Source organism: Pleurodeles waltl, chromosome 9, assembly GCF_031143425.1.
Source record: "Pleurodeles waltl isolate 20211129_DDA chromosome 9, aPleWal1.hap1.20221129, whole genome shotgun sequence".
Taxonomy (NCBI): domain Eukaryota; kingdom Metazoa; phylum Chordata; class Amphibia; order Caudata; family Salamandridae; genus Pleurodeles; species Pleurodeles waltl.
This window is the reverse complement of record NC_090448.1, coordinates 372648702-372665671: the sequence shown is the minus strand read 5'-3', so window position 1 is coordinate 372665671 and position 16970 is coordinate 372648702. Positions and strand designations below refer to the sequence as shown.

Below are 16970 nucleotides of genomic sequence, written 5' to 3'. Positions count from 1 at the left end.
AACGTGTGATTTTATTCCGGTGAAGATCGGGTACTGGAGTTCAAAGTGCATGGTCTGAATAAGAAAATTAATTCTGCCCGCTGCCTAGACCCTGATCGGGAGCACCGAAGACAAAAAAAAAATCGTATCACATCGAATCTGTGGAAAGGAGGTGCACTGTCCGATGAAGGTAAATACATATCTACCGAGAGGCGATGATAGATTGCTATGTATTTAATATTTTTAATACACAAATTAAAATATAGATATGAAAGGAAAAAACTACTATTTGTAAAGGATTATTACCATCTAAGCTATTCTGAAGTCTGCATCCATTCATACGGAGGATGAAGGCAGTAATAAACGTAAACTTAATGCGAACCTGCAACGGGCAGAGATGAATATCTTCTTATTAAATAATAAAAAATACTAGGATTACACTGAAAAAATCTCATCTAATAATAACAACGCACCAGACGCCATACTCGAGTACAGCCATCCTCATTTTTAATCTCCATAAAGCCCCGCTGGTGTGAGGAGAGAAGACTTCCGAGGTCTCCAGGGTGGGAGTCTACCGGAGGTCTGTTCCCAGAGGGCCGGTAGGATGTGGGCGGCTGCGGACACATGTTCACACCTTCACGTCAATGGGCCTTTCACATCCACCCGCAGACGCGAGCTTTGAAGGGCTGGGAACCAAGACGGTATTAGCAAGGGCCTGGACGCAGCCACCCGCCCCTGCGCAGACAGCACTGTGACATCAGCCCCAGCCGGGTACCCCAACTACGGGGACAGCGCCATCGCCCTTTTTATATCTCCGCACCCTAGTTATAAACAGACTTGAACATGATTTTAAATGCAAATACACCAAAATATGTCCCATTTACCCCAAGGCCATCAAACATTCATTCTACAGCGGAAGCATTTCCCGGACAGCTATTTCAAAGCAAAGTTAACAAAGACGACGACAGGTTTGCTTGTCACACAACACATGATCATCATGCACTGGCCAACACACGCAACAGACAGCCAATATCACTTCACAAGGTCCAACGGACAAACAAGACGTCCTGCAGAATGAGTGACAGAAATACACGACACAGTGCAGTAAGTAGCACAGGCGGGCGAGTATGAGAACACAGCTCATCGGCACAGTTTTTGCAATATGCTACAAGAGTGTAGTAAAAAGATGTAAAATGCGGGGCTTGTGGAGTGGGCTGGCAGAACACGGGGTGTACCAAGTAGCACAGTGCAGTCTGAGATTTGAAGAGGTCCGATGTCACGCATAGTAGATTCCAGATTTACAATGTCTTCTTTTGTACAGGCCTGCTTGTACCTGGATACAACAGCCCATCAACAAACGGGCAAAACTACAATTTTTTATTATTATTATTATTATTTTTTTTTTAAAAGAGATCCATGAAACACGCGTGACACATTCAGCTAATCCGGGGCAATCTGAAGCAAGGAGTTTGTGTGCTGTCGTAGCAGGAGAAAAAAACGAAACTACAAGTCCCAAAATACAACGATATATTGGTTAAATATCCAGAACTGTTTGTGTCAAACGAGCTGGACTATTTGGCAGCTATGCTGACCGATAAAATACAAAACATACATTTCCTATATCCGTTTCCAACAGGATTTGTTTTTAGTTTGCTCTTTTGAAATGTCTCTTGCATTATCGGCATCTACATGTTGAACAAAAAAGTGGGTGTCTTATGTAACAATTTCATTTTTTTCCCTCACTGTTCTCCTCACATCTGTTATTTACCATCAACAAATGCAAGAAGAGGTGAATGCAATAAATCATAGTAATGGGCGGTGCAAAAGATAAGGCTTGCTCATACTTGTTGGTCAGAAAACTGCCTGCCTCAAAAGATTTTTCAGGAAGACTTCACATCTTGAAGAAGGTGCCCCAAAAAAGCAAAATGGTGGCAAAACGAGCTAAACTTTATTTATGAAGCACACTGTTTGTATTCTTTTACCACTCAATCAAAAAGTCCATAATTCCAGAGAGCACACTATCTCATTCTTATTAGAGCTCCAGTAGTATTTGAATACATACTGGAAAAGCCAGGCCTTGCCAAATATTTACCAACTATGTTGATGATCTGGGACACTTTTACCCCGCCCCCGCCCCCACCCCCCACCCCTAAAAAAAAAAAAAGTGATGCAAAAAAAGACAGTACAAAAATAAGAGCAAGGTAGAGGTAACACGTAGCAGAGGGTCAAACTTGAACGATACATAGGACCAAATCTTAAAAACAGAAAGCTAATTCCAGAATTTGAGAGCCAGTAGAAAGAGTTTGCTGATTTTCACTGTAGGTCATCATTTTAGCTATTCTGTACATTCACATTTTTAAAGACATTTTGCAAAGAAATAAACCCCACTGGCCACCGACCTTTCAAACTGCACTGACAGCTGTGTTATATGTTTTTTTTTTTTTTTTTTAAATCCGATACAGCATTCATACCAACCTTAGTGAAACAGGCGTTGACACAGCCACCACCTGAAAGTCATGGAACGGTGCAGTCAAGTAGGACCACTGCTGCTCTAATCTTTCTTAATCCTGGGTCTACAGGTTGCAAGTAGTCTCATTTGATACTGCTGGGTGCTCGCTGCAACCAATATGATGTGTAGAAACAGCATGATGGTCATTTCAGCAGTGGCCAGTAGGATACGTATCGCTGTATGTTTTAGAGGCCTTAAGGCCTCCATCACTTAGGTAGAACTAATGGTATTCTGCAGGACACCTGTGTCTGTATGATGTGTATTATTGTTAGCTGGACATCCTTACTATAAACTCGGCAGATACTGAGCTCTACTCACCTCTGAGCATGTATCTCGTGCACCATTGTAAGCTCTGCAGGATAGAATACACTTATTTGTGTCTGTAGAAGGTGCATTAGAGTTAGCTGCAAGTGGTTTGGTGATCTTCCTGGCTCGTGAGGCATGGAGTCCCACTATCCTTTTAATACCACTGCTAATATAACCTCTGAGCAGAATGCTCACCCATACCGTGTGCACCTCTTATCATGGCACCTTAGAATTGGATACTGTAAGACAAGAGGCAGGAAGCCAGTGTAAGATCATGACTTGCACTACTGTGAGTATGAACAAGATCCCTTTAACACCCACACCCCCACTAAAATTACCTATAATGACATGCCATTTAAAATACTGGAAGTGGATGATATTTTGAGTCCAAGCATGGTGCTTTTACTACCTAGACAAACACATTGCTTCTAATACTAAGCCCATCCTGTGGAGCACCTGAACACTCAGCCCGACTAGAGATTTATGAGTCAGGGTTCACGGGCGGAGGAGGCATTAAGGATTTAATTTCTCTATGTAAGAATACTTCAAAGGACAAGCAGATGTAAGCTGGTATTGCATTAAGAGCCCTTACCCGATGTCCTTCTTCGTCCACCGCATTACTACCTGAAAGATAATAGAGAAGAAGTTAGACAGCAGAATTGTACACTGGGAGAAGTTTCACATCTGTCCACTGTTCACCCCATAATGATGCTCACAGCATTGGTACTTCCTAGTGATATCCATTACCGCTTCTCAGTCTGCTTTGTTTGTCAGAGTACATTCGCCATAAAATCCAGCTCAAATTATTACTTGCATTGTTCAAAAAATATTTTTGTACATTTCTCTTAGAATAGGAAGCAGATATTGCACTCCATCACAGGAAAAATGGAACATCACTCGATAAATGAGAAGTAATCACCAGCAGTACTGAATGCGTCCTGAAGGAATCAAGGTTCTAGGGTGAGGCATGCTCAATATTCTGGAATGGCATACATAAAAGAGTATGCCACACGCAGTTCGGAAATTACATATTTATTTTAATTGTTTTGATAAAATAAATATTACATCAATAATCAAAAATCAGTTAACTACTTTCTACAATTTGGAAATTAGTAAAACGTTCTATCCAACGAGTAAACACCATCACCTCCACCTGCTTCAACATCCTCTGGATACTCAAAAATAACTTCAAGTGGTTTCCTGTGGACAAAAGAAAAACTGTCGCCCTGGCCACTAGCAGAATGGCCTACAGCAACGTGCTCTATTTCGGCATCTCCTCTCACCTCACATACAAGCTGCAAACCATCCAAAACGCTTCTGCAAGATTGGTACTCAACCTCCCACATCACATCCAATCTTGCCACATCTTTGTGAACTCCACTTGCTCCCTGTCCAGAAATGCTGCCACTTCAGGATACTCACCCACGCCTACAAGGCACTGCACAAGAAAGGCTCCGCATACCTCAGTCATCAACTCAACCCCACCAATAAACCTGGAACCTGCACTCGGCATCCCTCACACTCACGCATACACGACACGGATTCGCAGAAACAGGACGGTGGCCGCTCATTCTCCTACCTAGCAGCAAAGACCTGGAACACCCTCCCCCAGGACATAAGAACCGCAACCATGATCATGAATTTCTGTACGGACTGAAAACCTGGCTCTTCGAATAACTCTCGGTCTGCCAGCACCTAGATACCTTTTTGGGCAATTAGTTTGCGCTTTACATGTCCATGTTACATTACATACGGCATACATTTGCCAATTACTGGGTCTCTAAGCACTTTTTTTCCAATAATGGCTAAGGGGTTGTGGGTTTGCCATGGAAGGTATTCTGCATGAGGTGTCAGTAGACAGGTTCTTACCTGCTTGAGTGAAAATTGTTTTGAGTATTTTACATACGGCTGTGGGTCACAGCAGATGATAGGCTAATGATCGGACGGTCAAACATGTCAGGTTGACACAAGTTAAGGGATTTTTTGTGGAGTGCCCAACAGTGAAGAGGGATGGGCTTACAATTTTTTGTTCCTAAACTGTGTCAGCTGTGGGGTTGTAGTTAGTCATCTGGGATCCTACTGAGCCGCCATAATGCATGGCATTACTGCAGGCCTTTCCTGAGAAGTGGGTGAGTCTTTTTATGTGGCCGGGTGCACTGCGGTAGTGTTCCACTTTTATACCTGATATAAGGAAGATTGCATAGTTGTGCTATACTTATGTCACTGCCCTGCAAAAGGACTGTGCCCCTAATTTCAAGCCTTAAATTAAATAAGCTATTAAAATTCATCCTGATGGTTCAAAACAATACTGAGCTATTGCAAAATGCCAAACTGATTTTCACTTTAAAAGTTATGAAAAGTCCTACAATGCCTTTCTTGAGGGGCTTCATAACAGATACATGGAAGTCTGAAGAAATCAGTTTTATGCAGCACAGATTGGTACCCAGAGAAGAACTGAAGTCAAATTAACAAGTCAGATGGAATGGGGAGAGCAAATCCATAATTTTTATATTTAATATAAAAATTAAATAGAAATTAAAAATAAAATGAAACAAAGGAATCACATGCGCAGGGAGGCGCCCTTGGAGGCTGCATCACGCCTCTGATTTGCAGCAGCGAACCAGTGTGGTCATGTCTTTGAACATCAGATATGCTACTAAAAGAAAGAGGCAAGGAAGATGCAAGGTGGGAGAGAAGTAGATAGGACCAGGTAGTCTGTACTCACAAAGCCACCTTTTGCCAAGCTTTGAGGCAGACGCTCCACTATCATCGAAGAGGCTTGAACATCATCTAAGTAAGTCTTTTTTTTATATTTTACTGCCTTAAATTTGCTTTGGACGCCCATACTTGAGATGAGACAAGTACACAGAGGGTGATGCCAAAGTTGCCTGAAGCAGTAGGTGCATGCATACCTACGCTATATTGTGAAGAGAGCTCCTGGAGACTAAAGGCGCTCACAAATAATCAATTGGGAAAGTTAATTATTGATGGGGCAGGGGAGTAGAATGAGGGTGGCAAAAACGTGCTTCGTTCTTGAAGGGGTTGGATACTTGTCTGCACTGCATATAGCAGGATGGAACTTTATAGGTTCACTTGCTTCAAAACTTTCAGTAATGTCAGGCCAGGAAGTGTGAGCAAATCATCCCTCCAGCATACCTCAGCCTCATCTTTGCATGCTCACATTTGTGCTACACCTCCCAGCAGAACTGTGACTGAGCTAAGGACATGGAGATGGACTGATGGTAATGCCATCACTTGAGACCAAATCCAAAAATGACAATTTACTTGAGTAATCCACTCCCAACGGTTACATCCGCTCGAATGTTCAATATGTGAGCTAATCCCAAAGCAGACACTAGTTTGAGAATGAAGTGCAGCATGAACGTCTGATTGATGAAACTGAACAAATGTATTAGAAGTAGACAGAATAGTCCTTGCACTACAGAAGTCTCAAAACGTACACACATCACACGTGTAGCCCAAATTGTTGCCCTAAGGAGGTTTGAACCATTGAAAAGCCACTGAGGCTCATCATCTGCGTGACAGCTTCTGTGGAATGGACACAGTGTCTTGAGAGGAATTCCAGCTTTGAACTGAGATTTTAACAGCACTAGAAACGAAGTAAAACAGTGCGCAAAAACTAGCAACTTTTATTTGCTCATAATGCAGTAGTAGTAGTAACTTGCCTCAGTGACAGGACATCTTCAATCTAAAAGGCATTCATGCCACTCACGTTTTTATTGGAAGGAGCTAAACAGCATGCAATGGAAACATCACAAGGTAGAATATGATATGCATAACTACACAACACGTAAAGGGAAAACAAAAAAAGTTGTTTTTGATGCAGAACTTTGAGCCTATATGTTTTATCACTGTTCCGTTTCCCCCAGTTTTTGTTCACTGGTGCAAGAATGTCTGTGCCAAGGTAATTTCACGTTTGGAACGCTGCCTACAGGTTACTGCAAGTATGGCTTTGAAAAGAACTGAACTTTTTGGTTCCTCAGGCTCAAATCAGTGGTTCTTTATATTGTCATGGAGAAACATTGGTGGAATGAACTTTCTCCTTCCAAGAGTGACCTCCTCACCCGCCAAAAACAGACGTTCGCTCGCGAAGAGAGAAGACAGAAACTGACTCATTTGCTAGTGCTGGAATCACCAGTTAAAACCACGGTGGAGGAAATCAAAGAAGGCTGGGAAGGTTTTGACAAAGCTCTTTGTGGCTTACTTTCGGCAGAGGATAGTCATTGTCCTACAATGCATCATTCTACAGAAAGCACGAAAAGCAGACACCCAACTGATAAAGTTAGGTGTTTGAGTATGGTCTCTTAGTCCCTGTCAGGTAAATACATAGATAAATTCAGTTCAAACTTTGGCTAAAAGTGTTTCCCAAAGGCAATGTTACCTCATAATCTCAAATGTAATCTGCTTCAAAGCACTAGGATGTGGAAGAAACGGGTATTATCAAGCTAACTAGTTGAGCATTATGAATTTAGATCAGAGTGAAGGCCGGTTGATGTAGCTGTAGTGGGGAATAAACTTCTTAGGGAGCGATTTAAGATTAAACACACACCAGGAATACTTTTGCAAACACCAGAAGGTGAGAATAATTTTGGTATTTGGATGCCTATAGGGCTTCTACGTTGGCTGCTTTTATATAAGCACAGGAATTCAGGGTTTGCATGTAATCTTCTGCAAACAGTACACGTCACTGCGGACCACTGCTTTCACAGATGCTTACAAACACATACCACACGCAGTACAGTTGGTCACGGACGCAAAGATTGCGGGTGTGCACACAACTTACCAAACACATAGACAACAGCTCCGGCACCGCCAAGGCCCATTAGCCCTGCTAGCCGCAACACCATTTTTTTGGCATATGCAGTACTTTCCTTCTGCTTCTTCTCTTTTTGTTGTTCCTCTGAATCCTTCGAGCTCTCATTCTCCGAAGTCTGCAAATGGGAAAGGCAGCAGTCAATCACTTCAGATATGTAAACTGGGAGACACAAATAGGATTTCTTTTTTTTTTTTTTAATTTCAAAATCATTTATATTGAAAATGTTATAAGACAAGAAACAGAAATAGTACAGAATAGAAATGAGCAATCTTTTAGTGGGGTATTACATTGATATGGTGGCGTCATGGAGTAGATGTGACATACTGTAGCATGTATCATAAAAATATTAAATTCTAATAGTTTAAGATTACAATGCGTACTGAAGCATGTAACACAATAAATAGCCTTCAATCCTGGCAGCTTAAGATCACTAAGTGAAGTACGCATACTATGAATACTATTGTGATGCAAGAGTAATAATCGTAGTAGCTTACCGTGCGAGAAAGGAGAGCGAGATACTATGAAGGTAGGTTAAAGTAACGAGTAGTTGGGATACCCCAGAGCAGTATCAAGAAGTGGGCCTGAAGTGAGCAGGAGAGATGAGAAGCTAGGGACTGCATGGGAGCAAAGAAGGAACAGAAGATGGAAGGAAGGGAGGGTAAAGGGGATGTTGTGGGGGGGGGGGGGGGAAGGGTTGGGTTGAGGGAAGGACTGGCAGCTAAGATGGACTTGAGTTGGTAATTAATGTGTCCAGACTAGGCTATATACACATATATATATATATATATATATATAGATATATATATATCTATATATATATATATAGATATATATATATATTTATTTTTCTCCCAAAAATGCTTTTAGGTATGTGTTCAGAGAGTTATCTGCTCCACTGGTAAATTTGACCCATTCCCACAAAGCATGGACCGAAAGTTTAGAAAGGTCTTTCCATTCAGATAGGATGGATTTCAGACCAGTTAAGATGACGATATCCCACAAAATGCGTTTTTTCCCCCCCAATGTAGAGGATGTACCAGAGGAATGATGCCCAGTGCAACCGAGATAAGGTCAGGGATCCAGTTTATCTGAAGTATTTTCGAGATGGTAACTCTGAGTTCAGACCAGAAATTCTTAGCAAAGGTGGAGTTGTGTATCACGTGTTGTAGGTTACCTGACTCTTGCCTACAGCTCCAGCATATGTCGGAATCTTGGAGGCCTAGTTAAAAAAGTTTAGGAGGTGTCCAATGGCCACATAGGAAGTCCAATACCTACATTGTACTAGGGAGAGCGTAATCTTGTCAGTAGTAAGGTTAGCCCTTATTGCAGGCCAGTTTAGTGTTTTATTACGAGAGTTGTGTGTGTCACCCAATAGCGACTCCCATTTGCTCTGAATCAATTTGGTTAGCGAGGAGGTTGTGGGTGTGAGGATAGAGTATAGTTTGGAGGCAATGTGATCCCCTTTAGCTAGGGAGGTCAGGACGTTATAGAGATTTTCTGCCCGGAGATCATGGCCTTAATGTTTAAAAAGTGGTAACAATCTACGTCTTCAAGTTCAAGTTTGGATTGAAGGTGAGAGAAGGGTATCAGGATGGAGGGAGATCCTAGCTCTCCTACTAGTAGGATGCCTTTTTGTGCCTATTTCTCAAGAAAGTGTGACTTGCCTTCTGATTCAGATTTTCGTTATGCCATAATCAGGCTAGGAGGGAGCAACACATCTTATACATAGTTTGTTATCTATTTTCTGAAGGGCCTGTGCTGTGTTGGATAGAATAATTGAGAATTGTTCAGATTTGATTTTTTTAGTGGTGATAAGTGAGAGGAGGGATAGAGGCTTGACGAGTTTGTTTTTGATGACAAGCCAGGATGGAGGAGTATTGTGGGTAGGGGAGAGCCAGAAATATCCTTGTCTCGCTAAGTAAGCATTTTGGTATCTCTAATAGCCTGAGAGTTTCAAGCCTCCAAGCTTCTTTGGTAACCTTAGTTTCTGTAACACAATTCTCGTTTTTGTGGACTTCCACAGAAATGTATTGAGCATTAAATCCAGTCTGGTAAAAAAAGGTGTCAGAGAGATATGGGGGACATGCGGATTAAAAATCGGATTACAGGGGTGATCATAATTTAGATGGTCTCTGTGCAGCCCCAACAGTTCACAAAGTTGGAGGACCATTTTTCTAGATGCTCTTTAATTTTGTTTAGGGATGTTTTTTAATTTAGTGAAAGGATTCTTTGAGATTTTGGGTGAACCATATCCACAGGTATTTCCTTTTATCTGGGGCCCATTTAAGACTATAATCCCTGATAATCGAGCTATTGCGTTGGATATTCAAGGGTAAAAAAAATCAGTTTTATCCCTGTTGAGAGTATAACCTGAGACTTGGCGCGATCACCCCCCAGGGTTAAATAATATTTTTTTTTTAATTTAAAAAAAAGCATATTGAATAGCCGCCCCTCACCCTGGGGCCAATTAAAAAAAAAAAAGAAGTGTGTTTATCTTCAAAGGGGGGCAATTGTTTTTAAAAACCACACAGCTATTTATTTATTTATTTACACACACAGATCACTTTTGTCACTGCATGTGTGGTTTCCCTGGAGGCGGCGATCAGCCCCTAGGGAAACCACACAAACACAAGTGATCTCTACATATACATATTGGGGGAGGGAAGAGAGAGAGAGAGACGCTCCATAATATATATATATATATATATATATATATATATATATCTCTGTTAGGTAGCAATAAAAATAATTCTTATGATTATGTTCCTGCTAGAGAAAGAGAGAGATCAGACTTTTGTCTAGTGGCAGTTTTGACACCATAAAGTAGCGCAGAAGGTGTATATGCTGCAAAGACCAGATCTGTATTTTATGTGAACTGCTGAGTGGATAAGTAAAGCCAGCAGTCACCTGCGCTTTAAAACAAATGAAATGTACGTGCAAAGAGGGCTATGGAGAGACGAAGGGCAATTTTGGTGGATGGTAGTGAGGGAATCCAAGGAGGAGGTCATGGGAGGAGGAAGCAGCAAAAAAATGTTTTAAAAAAAAATGTCGCACTGGGCACCACCAGCGCTAAAGGCTGTAATGATGGGTATGTGGCAAGGTGAAGTAATAGTGTGTCTTTTTTGTTTTTTTTCAGTGTCTTCAGAAAGCCTGCTGATTGATGGAAGAAGTGAATAGGCTTGTGTTTTAGAGGGACAGTTTAGCCAGTAGCAGAGATGGCATCTCGTTGAATGACTGCTGCTGAAGACTTAACTCGGGCTATGGCTCTATGCTCTAAGGCAGGATCAGAGACTGAGACAGCATCTGAGGGAAAGGACAATGGAGCAGAATCTGGGAGTCATTTTTCAGTCGGCAGAGTCCCACTCAACGACACCTCTTCCAGTTATTCTGAGGAAGACTATGAGGACAGTTGTGCTGTCCCTTCACAAGCACAGTCTGTGCAGTGGGACAACAGCAGGTTAGCCCAAACCAGAGAGCAGGTGCGTGCAGTGGCAAGCATAGAGAGTGCTCCCCAATTTAGTTCAGCCCCAAGTTCAACCTTTTACTGGTGATGCTGGGTGTAAAGTCGATATGGCTAACTTTTTGCCAGTAGACTACGTCCATCTCTTTTTGGATGTGACTTCCTTTAGCAAATTGTGCAGCAGACAAATCTGCGTGCAGAACAATTTCTGAGGGAGCAGGGAGGCACTCTACAGTCCCGTCCTAGTCATGCCATTGCACTCCCACTTTGCTGGCAGAGTTGAAGATAGTTTTGGGCCTTAAGCTCAAAATAGGGTTAGTGCAGAAACCCACCATGCAGTCCTGCTGGGCGACTCACATGGTCTGGGTAATCCAAATCTTCACAGAGCGCCGCAACAGGGAAGGGCCTAAATCATATTGTGGAGACATCAAAATTATCTACCACAAAACAACCGGGTTTTGTACGGCGGGCACCTGCGTCTTGGGTTCTGGGCTCGGCGGCCATATAGGGAAACCTACTGAACCCAGACATTTCTGAAAACTGAACACCCAGGGGAGTCCACAGAGATGTGGCCTGTGTGGATTTCCTAACATTTTCTTACCCAGAATACCCTGCAAAGGTGAAGCGTTGAATACAAATTCTATTTTTCCTTGCATTTGTCATGCATCCTACAGGAATATGCAGGGAGCCACATAATTCCTACCACCCAGTTTCCCCCACTTGTCCTGATAAAAATACTACCTCACTTGTGTGCCTTTGCCTAGTGCCTGCGTCAGGACTGGATCACCCCAGGGTCAACAGTACCTCTCATGTAAGGACTACCGCTGAACGTTGTAGCATCCATTCCTGTCATATCGGGACAAGGTGGGGAATGCTGGGTGGTAAGCAGTTTGTGGATTCCCTGCAGTTTGTGGATTCCTGCATATTCCTGTGTTTTTATTTAACGTTTTACCTTTGCAGGGCATTCTGGGGGGAAAAAAAAAATAGGGGAATCCTCACAAGCGATACCCCCCCTGGACTCCCCTTAATGTCTACTTTGCAGGAGTGAATGGGTTTGATAGCTTTCCCTAAATGTTTCCCAATCCCAGGACTACTTAGTACACTCACCTTAGTTATCATTATCGCCACAATACAAGAAAATGCCATAATCAGTTTTTAGACACATTTTGAGGTTTGCAAAGGATTTTGGGAGACAGAGCCTGGTGGGAGCCCCACAAGTAATCCCACCCTGGATTCCTCTAGGTGTCTAGTTTTGAAAAATATATAGGTTTGCTAGGTTTCCCTATGTACCAGCTGAGCTATAGTCCAAAATCCACAGTTACACACTTTGCAAAAAAACAAAAACAAAAAAAAGTCAGTTTTCAATGGAAAAATGTGATGTATCCATGTTGCGTTTCTGGGCATTTCCTGTTGTGGGCACTAGGCCTACCCACACGAGTGAGGTACCATTTTTGGCAGGAGACTTGGGGGTACACAGAACAGAAGAGCAAGTGTTATTGCCAATTGTCTTTATCTACATTTTTGCCTTCCAAATTTAGGACAGTGTGTAAGAAAGAAATCTTCTTGAGAAATGCCCTTTAATTCACATGCTAGTATGGGGGACCCCCAAATTCAGAGATGTGCAAATAAGCACTGCTTCTAAATTCTTTATCTTGTGCCCATTTTGGAAATATATAGGTGTCCTTGACATCTAGTTTTCACTCTTTATATTTTACCAAATGAACTGCGGTGGACCCGGTATACAATAAAAACCCATTGCAAGGTGCAGCTCATTTATTGGCTCTGAGTACCTAGGGTTCTTGATGAACCTACAAGCCCTATATATTCCCATAACCAGAAGGGTCCATCAGATGTAACATTATATTGTTTTAAAAAATCTGCCATAGCTGGAAAATGTTACGAAGAAAACATTGACAGAAATGGCTGTTTTTTTCCAACTCAATGTCAATATTTTTTTATTTCAACTGTTACTTTCTATAGGAGAAGCTGGAAGGATCTACACAATTTACCCCTTGCTGAATTTAGAATTGTGTCTACTTTTCAGAACTATTTAGCTGTCCACGATCCACTATTGGATTCATACCCATTTCTGTCACTAACTGGAAGGAGACTGAAAGCACAAAAATAGTAAAAATGGGATATGTCTCAGTAAAATGCCAAATCTGTGTTGAAAAATTTGGTTTTCTGGTTCAAGTCCACCTGTTCCTGAAAGCTGGGAAGAAGGTCATTTTAGCACTGCAAATCCTTCGCAGATCCCATTTGCGGTGAAAAAAAACAGATGCTTTCTTCTGCAGAACTTTTTTTCCCATTTTTCCCCCAAAACATAGATTTTAGCTATATTTTGGCTAATTTCTCAGTTTCCGCCAGGGGAACCCACAAACTCTGGGTGCCTTTAGAATTCCCAGGATGTTGAAAAAAAGGAAACAAATTTGGCTTAGATAGCTTATGTGGACAAAAAGGTATGGGGGCCTAAGCGCAAACTACCCCAACTAGCCCAAAAAGGGCTCAGGACTGCTGGGGGGAGGGGAGGGGGAATGAAGCCCAGCAGCGAAGGGGCTAATGGTTGACACGATGTTAAGGCCGAATCTGCTTGAGTAGTGAAAAGAAGGTTGTCGTCTGCATATGCCGCCACTTTTGTGTACTTGAAGAAAAAGGAATACCATAATAAAGGAGTTCTCTCTAATTTTTATAAGTGGTTCCAGGGTTATGAGGAACAGTAAAGGGGAAAGGAGGCAACTTAGTCTCATACCTTGTTATAGGTTGAAGGTATTGGAAAAAGTTCTGTTGATGTTTAATCTAGCCTTAGTTCCATTGTAGAGGGTAAGAATCATTTTAGTGAAGTTAGGAACTAAAATTAATGCATTAAGGGAGGCAGGTAGGAAACATCGCAACACCGTGTTGAAGGCCTTTTCCGCATCCAATGCAACCATGCATGTGGTGTGATTAAGAAGGTGGGCATTCTCAATGATATGATTGAAAAGTCTAATACTGTCTGCACCGAATCTGCCTTTAAAAACTCAAGATTGTGATTGGTGCATAGTTGTTTTTAGGATGGGTTCCAGCCTAAGTGCCAGGATTTGTGTGTAGATTTTGCGGCCTATGTTTATTAAGGAAAACTGGGTGGTAGTTTTCGGGTTGGAAGTATCCTTGCCTTTGTCTGGAATGACTGTTATGGTGGCTTCTATGGCAGCACCAGAGACAGAACTGGTGGAGGAAAAGTGACAAAAGAGATCCTCTAAGAGGGTGTTAAGGGAAGATCCCCAAGTTTGATAAAAGGAGGCTGGGAACCCGTCTGGGCCTGGTGCTATCTTTACTTTGAGAAGTTTAATTGTGTTCATGATGTCTTCTCACACAAAGGGTTTACGAGTAGGGATTTAGTTTAGTTGTCCATTTTGGTGATGTGGAACTTGTGGAGATACACTAGGCAAGTCTTGTAGGAAGTGTGGTTACTTCTGGATTAGAGGTTTCTCTGGAAACTTTCAAAGGTGGAAAGAATATCCTCTTTTTTAGTGAACTATGTGCCGTGTACGTTAGTGATGGATGCTATCCTAGGTTTACGGAGTGATTGTTTCAAATAACAGGCAGTATTCCCCCAGGACTTACTTAGTCCACAATTGGAGATATCTTTCTGTCTTTGGACAATCAAGAATGCTTTGTTGCTTAGGATTCTATTGTATTCATATTTTCTTTTTGTTTGGTGGTTTAACTGTGTTTTGTCTCATGTTAGTTTTAGACGTGTTTTTTTTTTTTTTTTAGGATTTTATTAGTTCCAAAATGTCTAAAGAGCGGTTATCCCGTTTGTTGTTCCAAGTCATCAGTTTAATCATGTGGCTGCAGATGGTTGATTTGAGGGTGTCCCACATGATCAGAAGGTTAGGACCTGTGTTTCTGTTAAATTTTATGAACTGAATAATTTCCTTTTGAGGTTGAGCCTAGGCAGCGCGTATGCACTGTCTGCAGGACATGTTGTATTCAGTCTATGAACTTTAACCACGCGTACTCTCGCCATTCGTTCTTTGTTGTGCTGGTCTTAAATGCTTCCTTTTTATTTGTGAATGTCCCTCCTTTGTATGCTTAGTTCTCTCACAGACGATTTCACTAAGAGAACATTTTGTTGGCCATCACAATACATTTGCGCTTCCTCCTGTTACAATGCTCGTCTTTCCGAGCTCTGCTGCACACAGGGTTGTAAATCTTATCATGTCACATTTGCTGTGCAATTCAAGACTTTCCTTCCTCCTCAATACTGCCTTAATCGTTTGTTTACATCACAGGTTTAATGTGTACCATTCCTGGAGGTACTGCAATACCTGGTTGATGCATAGAGTGGAAAACGATTACCATGATCCTTACCAGCGGTTTTCCTTATTTTAGTTTATAAAATGTGTACCGCAGCTCTGTGTTCCGGGCCCTCTAGTCATCTCCTTAGCTTTTGAGGCAAAACACTTATTGATTTCTTAATAATAAGTGTAAAAGCGTTAAGGTAACCATGTTGTTCCTGCTTACATTTCACACGCTTTACTTAATCTTGCATTTCCTATGAGTGTTTGCGTTTTCCAGGATGTTGCTACTTTTATTTCTTTCAGCCAGCATATTACTCTTGTATCCGCTCCTTCATAACCTATTTCCAATTTTCTGGTTCTCCAGTGCCTCAAGGTCATACGAATGGCAGTAGCACCATGGAAATATCATCACTCCACTGCATGAGTTGTCAGGAGGGATAGTTTTTTATTTAGTTGAGACCAAAATGCAGGCAGGATATGGAGCTTAAGTGTTCACTACGACAATTTTGGTGTTGTCTTTTAGGAGTTTGGTTATGAGCCATCTGCTTTCAGGGTCTGCTTCAGAGGATGTGATCTTAAAGCCTGAGAAGTTGGAGATGAGGGTCATGAGGCCATTTTTTTATTTTTATTTTTTAATGGCGGGGGCACAGGAAAGGTCACTTACACAAAGTTTCTTTAAAAAGCTAGCTTCTTTTAGGGCTGCCTTTGTCTCCTGTAGGAGCATTTGGTCACCCTTGAGTTTATGGGTGCAGTCTACGATTTTTCAGCGCTTCGCCGGATGGTTTAGTCCCTTAACGTTAAGGGTTAAAATCTTTATGTATCCCCAGGTGAGTACTGTAGTAGGTTGAAGAGGTGATATAGGTGATGTTAGCTGTGGGACGGGGACATGGATGGTGAGAAAGGGAAGAAATAGTAGAATGGAAGGATAAAGGAGGTGGTGTGGCCATGGGGGGAGAGGAGGGCAGAGATGAGCAGAAAAAAAGGATAGAGGGGGAGGAAGAGAGGACAGCAAGAAGAGTGTGGATATTATCCATTGTACCACGAAGGGTACAGAAGAAATCTCATTCGAAGGCTAGACGGTGGTGGGCACGAGGGGCCGAACCTAGACAAGTAAGGCTAGCGGCCATGCCCAAGGTGTGGTGGAAGAGGAATGGTAGGGGTACTAGGCTTAATCAATCTAAATTAGTGTATTAAACTGGGCAGGCTGAGTTGAATATACTCAACTCAGAGATATAAGTGTTCTCATCGAAAAGCATAGTATTGTGAAAGAGTCCTTGGCAGAGGATACTTGTACATAGCAGGTAACTGATTAATGAACAGAAAGTCAAGCAATTTAACTATGTGACAAGTGATTAACAGTGAATAACAGTGAATAACAGTGAATAGCAGGATCTTGCAAAGGTGATGTAACAAAGGAACATGTATAGGTTGCACCTTGGGAGGGTGAGAGCATTAGTGAGCTATGAAATACTCAAACTTCATGCTTGAGGGGGTTGGTAGTGAGGCACATCATGATAAGTAGAAGGTGCAGGCATATCACTGAGTCATGTTTTTTTTAACTCGGAGTCTTGATGGGAATAGAGACTAATACGGAGA

At 41.9% G+C, this 16970-nt stretch overlaps 1 protein-coding gene across 1 annotated transcript in view; it reads right to left on the bottom strand.

Moving 5' to 3' along the window:
• Positions 1 to 16970, bottom strand: part of TIMM50 (translocase of inner mitochondrial membrane 50) — a 248473-nt gene that overhangs the window by 210917 nt on the left and 20586 nt on the right. The window contains exons 2-3 of the mRNA XM_069206953.1: positions 7599 to 7746; positions 3387 to 3418 (exon numbers count right to left, since the gene is read on the bottom strand). Of these exons, the coding sequence (XP_069063054.1) occupies positions 3387 to 3418; positions 7599 to 7746 (180 nt within the window). The remainder of the gene's footprint in view (positions 1 to 3386; positions 3419 to 7598; positions 7747 to 16970) is intronic.